The sequence below is a fragment of the Urocampus carinirostris genome, chromosome 2 (genome assembly GCF_059441175.1).
Source record: "Urocampus carinirostris isolate Australia breed hairy pipefish chromosome 2, RoL_Ucar_1.0, whole genome shotgun sequence".
NCBI classification, from domain to species: domain Eukaryota; kingdom Metazoa; phylum Chordata; class Actinopteri; order Syngnathiformes; family Syngnathidae; genus Urocampus; species Urocampus carinirostris.
Window position 1 is genome coordinate 3,374,582 of NC_142350.1, and position 6,428 is coordinate 3,381,009.

Below are 6,428 nucleotides of genomic sequence, written 5' to 3' on the forward strand. Positions count from 1 at the left end.
TGCCATCTTTTGGTTGTTTGTAGTAAGTGCACGGAGAAAGGAAAAGGATGGGAAAGATTTATTTTATTTTTGATGCTTTTTTTCCTGTGATTTGTGTCTTTTACTGCGGCTGATGCGCTCTCCTGCACTCGCACATCCGGTAGGCGCAGAAGTAGAAGACGCCTGCAAGACAAAGCGATGGAATAAGTGTAATACTTTATTAGTTCTGTTGGTTTATGTGTATGCGTGTCACCTGCGAAAAAGGTCACAAGGGTGGCAACCCAAGCCAGGACGAAAGACCAAGAGAAGCGCCAGTCCCCGAACTTCCGGCCCACCAAATTGAGAGTGGCTGCCGTGTACACGCCCGCGGCCAGCAGGGATAGAACCGCTGTACACCAAAATAAAAAATAAATGAATAAGAAATAATTAAATATTAAATTAAAACAATCAATACAAAAAAACAATTATTGAATTAAATACCTGCATAAATGTGGAATTAAAAAAAGGGATTATTACCAAAATGACTAAATTAGTAAAAATAAATTACATGAAAACATCTAAAAATATTAAGTTTAAAAATACTTGTCCGAAATTTGCTTTTTTTTTTTAATTTGAAAATATAAAAAAATAATAATGACAAACGAAAATACAGTAACTTTAAAAACACATTTAATCCATACCTTAACGTTCACATTTAAATTGAAAAAATATAAAAATATGACAAATAAAAAATCCATCTTTTAAAAATGGATAGAAAACCAGTCATGTTTATTATCAAAAAGAGATAAAAAATACAAATTATAAATGACTTGATTTTCGTTCATTTTTTTATACAAAAGATTGAATAATTGTTAAAAAAAAAAAATACAAACTATGAATTACAAAAACTAATACAAGAATACAAAATATATATGTATAAAAATGAATGGAACAAAAAGTAAGAAATAAAAAACAATAACGTATTTTTTTTTTTTTTTTTAAATAGAAACAAAATGAAAAGAGAAAGAATGTTTGGATAAAAATGAAATAATAAATTAAATAAGAAAAATATATAATATGAATACAAAAGACTCTGTTTCCATTCATTCTTAACAAAAGTAATAGAAAAAAAACAACTCAAGTAAAAAACTAAAAAACAAAAACGACCTTGTTTTCCAATTATGATTTTAAAACATTTTTATTTTCAAATAAAATGAGATACAAAGAATACACAAAATAATAACTACAAAAAACTAAAACAAATATAAAAGCTTAAAAAAAGGCTTGTTTTTATTAGAAATAAAACCCAAACAGCAAATATAAACCAAAATTAAATTCTAAAAAACGTGGCTTACATTTATTCAAGAAAATTAAAATAATACTATAAATGATAAAAACATTGTGTATTTTATTTGCCTCTAATGTACAAGGCTTTGACTTTGTGGGGACTTCAGGATTATTTTGGTCATTTAAATTTAGCAACATTTGGTGCCATGATGGCAGTGTTTCTTTAGGGATTTTCCAATTTTTTTTTGAAGGATTCTACCGATTTCTAATTTCTAATGGTGACGCTTTGGTGTACAAAGTAGTTTGGCTCATGTATCTTTCATGCAGAATGTCTCGCAAATCATTATGTAAATTAGTATTCATAGTTCATTTAGACTTTTCTGCTGTTAGATTTTTATAGTATTTCCCAGAAGTTATTCCTCAGAACTCACCAGAGACAAAGAAGAGAATCCCAGCAGCGAAGGAGCGATTAAACCTCCCGAAGGAGGAAAATCGAGCGAAGGAGGATGCCCCGGCGACCACGCCCGCCAAGCAAACGGTGCCCGATAGAATCATGAAGGCCTTGGTGGCCGTCCAATAGGCTGCTGGGAAACTAAAAGTCAGGAAGATCCAATTGTGACAAGGGAAAAGGCCTCACCTATGCTGTCCTTGTGCAGGTGGCACTTGTTTGCCAGGCAATATCGCCACAATCCTTGGTGGGCAAAGGTTCCCGCCACGCGGTATTGCATCCAATAGTCGGTAGCGGTGGAGACCACCAGCAGGATGTTGGCCACAACGGCGCAGAAAAGACCGCCGCCCATTAAACTGTACATCTAGGAGGACCAAGCAGAGCATTGGATTACAACAAATGGAATCTCCAAGAGAAGGAAGACTTACCTTTATGTGTCCTCTTTTTATCTTCATTATTTTTAAGAGAAAAGAAGAATTGGAGAATAGAACAAAAAAATAAAAGCAGCGAGAGGATTTAAAACATTTTATAAAAATAAATTATGGAACAAACAAACCCCAAATAATAAAATTCAGAAATACAAGAAAAGGTAAACAGAAACAATAAAAGAAAAAAAGAACAAATATGAGAAAATGTAAACTACATTAAAACAAATGAATAAAATAAAATAAATAATTTATAGGAAAAACAAAATATAAAAGCAAATATATATCAAAAAATTCTAATTACTATCTGTTTCATTTTATTGACAACAGTGTAGAAAAACAAATAATGAAAATAAAGAAATTAAAGACCTTAGTTTACAGTCCTTTTTTTGTGTCCACAAGAAGGATATCTTACCTTATTATGTGTCCTTTCCCCCCCTGTAATTCTTTGAGAGAGAGCCCTGATGAGTGAGCTCCACAAGTGCATGCATACATTTGTGGGGCCTGTCCCAGAACAAGGGGCCACCTAGTTTTTTTTCCAGTGGCTCCCCCACTTGTTTGTTTGCTCTGCATATGCCTGTCTCAATGCAAAATGCTGTAATTGACAGTTTCTTTCAGTCTGAGCATTGTGCATCACAATGACAAGTGAAAAATGTGGATGTTATGACTTTTAGTCCATTAGGTCCACAGATTACTCTATTTATATTTCCATGTCTACGTGCAGTTTTTTCATAATTAAAAGTATTTTCTTGTACTTAGTACTTTAATAAATATGGGAATATATAATTACTGCTAGTCTACTGCCTTTGGGCCCCTAATTATGTTTTGTTTTAGAATTACAGATATGTTTACTGTAATTGATTGCAATGCATTGTTTGCAATAATTTTAGAACAGGATAAACATGTCATGAAATAATTTAAAAGAAAAAATATTTACAAGGCAGTGACTATAGACTAGCTTAAGTTATAAGGGCAGCTGAACAATAGTACAATTAAAACTAGTGCAATAAGCAGACACATTGGGCAAAAAAGGAGTAAAGAAATAAGATGAATGTACATTTTTCTGTATATAGACTAAATATTTTTTCACTGTCTTGTGTGCATATTCATTGTATTCTACAGATACACAGGGTTTTCATAGGGCTCTGTACTTGGCCCCCTTCTTTTTAGTACTTTTATGCTTGGTGATATTATCCGCAACTACAGTATAATATTAGTTTCCATTGCTATGCAGATGACACTCAACTGTATCTGCCACTGGAGACGACTGTTCAGTTATGTTGTTGAAATCTGGAGGCCTGCCTTACCGAGAGAAAGATAGATGTCACTTAATTTTTTTGCGCCTTAACCCAGAAAAAAAAACAAAATGTTGATTGTCAGTCCAGCTCATTGTTATTTGTTCTCAAACACTGCTCTGAACCTTGACAAATGTAATATGACCAATCTATGTTATATTTGATCCTAATCTGTTGTTTTCGTTACATGTGAAAAATATTACTAGAATAGCTTTCTTCCACCTCCGGAATATAAGATTCGCCCGACGCTGTCTCAATCAAAATCCTAAAACTACTAATTAATGCGTTTATTACTCCTCGGTTTCATCTCAGCAATGTATTGCCTTCTGGTCTCCCAACGTCTAGCGTCAAAGGTTTGTAACTGGTTCATAATGCGGCTGCGAGAATTTTGACTAAGACAATAAAGTTTGAGCATATCACTCCTGTATTGACCAACTTGCACTGGCTCCCAGTCCGCTTAAGATGTGACTTTAAGGTTCTCTTACTAACATACAAATGACAAATGTTTGCATGGACTTGCACCCTCTTATCTCTGATTTGATTTCCCCCTATGTTCCTGCACGGAGCCTCAGCTCTGAAAATGCCGGTCTACTTGTGACTCCGAGAGCCAAAAGTCTGCAGACTTGTAAGCGTTCTCCATCCAGGCCCCGGTGCTGTGGAATGCTCTGCCTCCAGAGATAAGATCTGCAGCCTCAGTGGAAGTTTTAAAATCTAGACTTGAGACCCATTTCTATTCAATAGCTTATGATTGATGCCAACCTCATATTTTGTATTGTCCTGTCTTTTTCTGACTGCCAAGCTGATTGTGATACGAGGGAGAAGGACGATTTTGAGGTAAGTCTTCGGACCAGCATCTGGACCTGAAGCATGTCAATGCCTGCATCGACCAGTCGGCAGAGATGGGAAGCTGCGTCGTTGCCGTTATGGAATTTTTTGACCATTTTACAGGCTTGAGGCGTCTTTGCTGTCAGGCACTTTCTGGACACATTTCAACGTATTACCTATTGTTTTCTTTTACTCACTGTGTTTTGTGTACTGTTACCCAATGCAAAATCTATTGCACCCTGGTCGTTCTGGAAGGGGGATTACCACTTGTCAGGCCCCTTCGAGGTTTATTTTCCCCATGCTGAGGTTGAGTTTTTCTTTGCCTGCATGTTGGTTTAAGATCAGGGGATGGTGTAATTGTAACCTGTGCATTCCTTTGAGACATCTTGTGATTAAGGGCTGTACAAATTAACGTGACTTGAGTGAGAATATTGCGTTTTGTTAATTATTTGTATGTTGTGTCCAAATTTAAAAAAAAACAGACGAATGAAATTGTCATGATTGCCCTATTTGGAACACCTGTGGCAGCTTGATTGGCGCCAACAGCCCGGACAAGCTGATTGGTGGCCACACCCTTCTTAAGCCCCGACTTCAGTTCAAACTTTGTCAGATTGTTGAGAGCTGTTGTTTTTCACTCAGTGTGCTTTCCTGTCCGACTTTGTCCCTGTTAAAACCTGTTTTCTGCCAGATTCCCGAACCTGTTTTGCCTGCCTCCGACCACTATTACGAACCTTTCATCGCCTCTGATCTCCAGCCCTGGTCAAATGACTTGCCATTCCCGCCTGTCTTCCTCCAACACTGAAGTGTCACTCCCGCCTTGCTCATTCCCTCCAGTCCTTGGATCAAGCAATCCTTACTCTCACTCTCTTTCAATAAAATCTGAGAAACGCATGCAATTGAGTCCTGTGTCCGTTTTGGTCTGTGACAGAAATATTTAGAATTTTGTTTCTCTTACATGTTCATTATACTTATAAATAAATAATTGGTGTTCATTCATTAAAAAAAAAAAAAAAAAAAAAAAAAAAAAAAACCAGAATTACCGGGAGGCGGGACCGATGCGTGCAGCTGACAAGCAAGAATCTCTGGGAGGGCATCTAAACTTTGCTTGCCGGAGAAGTCAGAGAATGGCGGACACGTCACCCGACATCCGTCGGAGCTCCGCCTCAGTCCGATGCGAACGCTGCATGGCTCCTTTCTCCGATCGGCGCTCGTGAAAAACGTTCGCTGGGTCCTTCTCTAGTCAGACCGTTCTGTATCGAACCAGAATGGAATCTCTGACCCAATTGCGTTCATTTTAAAGGAATCTTTATTGGATTGAGCTGACAGAGCTTGCTTTGGAAGCCGATGGTTGTCGGTCGCTAGCAGCGTTGGACAGAATGGCAGTTTCGTGACAGGTAGGCAGAATCGATACAGCTTTGCGGGCAGGTCGGTGGCCAGGGCAGGAGAGTAGATCGTAAACGTGGGACAGAAACAGGAGGCAGGCAGGAATCAAGCAGGCGAAGTCTTTGGTACTGGTAATCTGACGAAACACACTGAGAGACACAAGTACGGTCTGACACTCCCTTCTAGGTGCTGACTGCTTAAGAGGGGAGTGCCAGCCAATCAGAGAGCGCGCTCCTTAGCGCCAAACGGTTGCCCCAGGTGTCTTGAGTTTGGCAATCATGACATTTACAATGTGCATCTTTTTGAATGTTTTTGTTACTGCAAACAATGAAAAGTATTTTTTTGAATAGAGTTAGATTTAAATTAAGTTGAATAATAATAATAATAATTATAATATTTGTTATTGATAATGTTATTATTATTGATACATTTGTTTCTTGGGGATAAATATTTGAATATGAAAAAAATGTTCAATGTGCAAATTATACTTAAAATAGGGACAACCTATAATATCTGTTGCCTCATAGGTTTTAAATTAGGGGATGGTGTAACAATAGTTTGTAGTTTGCAATAGTCTGTGGTCTGTGCAGCCCTTTGAGACTCCTTGTGATACAAATAAACATGACTTGACTTACAAAAAACTTTAATTGTGAAAAAATAATAATAATGATTTGAATACTCGGCCAAAAACATGAATCATCACACCAATGGTCATTTCTCTAAAAAATCTCAAGTTGAGAATTATTTGTTTTCTTTTACATAGTAGAATACCTACCATGTTAGTCTGGGATCTTGCTGCTACGCTGT

At 36.9% G+C, this 6,428-nt stretch overlaps 1 protein-coding gene across 4 annotated transcripts; it reads right to left on the reverse strand.

Annotated features, from left to right (window-relative positions):
• Nucleotides 1-43: 43 nt before the first annotated feature.
• On the reverse strand, nucleotides 44-5,789 carry LOC148370663 (lens fiber membrane intrinsic protein-like). 4 transcript variants are annotated; one of them, XM_088327745.1, is made up of 6 exons: nucleotides 5,279-5,789; nucleotides 2,122-2,142; nucleotides 1,883-2,057; nucleotides 1,677-1,826; nucleotides 233-367; nucleotides 44-162 (listed from the first exon to the last, which is right to left on the reverse strand). In XM_088327745.1, exons 1-6 carry the CDS (start codon nucleotides 5,330-5,332, stop codon nucleotides 101-103), a joined length of 597 nt encoding a protein of 198 aa, XP_088183871.1. In that variant the 5' UTR covers nucleotides 5,333-5,789; the 3' UTR covers nucleotides 44-100. The 4 variants fall into 4 exon arrangements, with proteins under 4 accessions (XP_088183871.1, XP_088183870.1, XP_088183873.1 ...); XM_088327744.1 differs by having other exon boundaries at nucleotides 1,677-1,829; XM_088327747.1 differs by lacking the exon at nucleotides 2,122-2,142 and having other exon boundaries at nucleotides 1,677-1,829.
• Between the last annotated feature and the right edge of the window lie 639 nt (nucleotides 5,790-6,428).

Coding starts and splice junctions, on each gene's coding strand:
- LOC148370663 (XM_088327744.1), bottom strand. CDS start 5,332: ATGCCCTCCCAGAGATTCTTGCTTGTCAGCTGCACGCATCGGTCCCGC. Junction 2,143..5,278: donor CGCATCGGTCCCGCCTCCCG/GTAATTCTGGTT, acceptor AAAATAATGAAG/ATAAAAAGAGGACACATAAA. Junction 163..232: donor CCTTGTGACCTTTTTCGCAG/GTGACACGCATA, acceptor TTTGTCTTGCAG/GCGTCTTCTACTTCTGCGCC.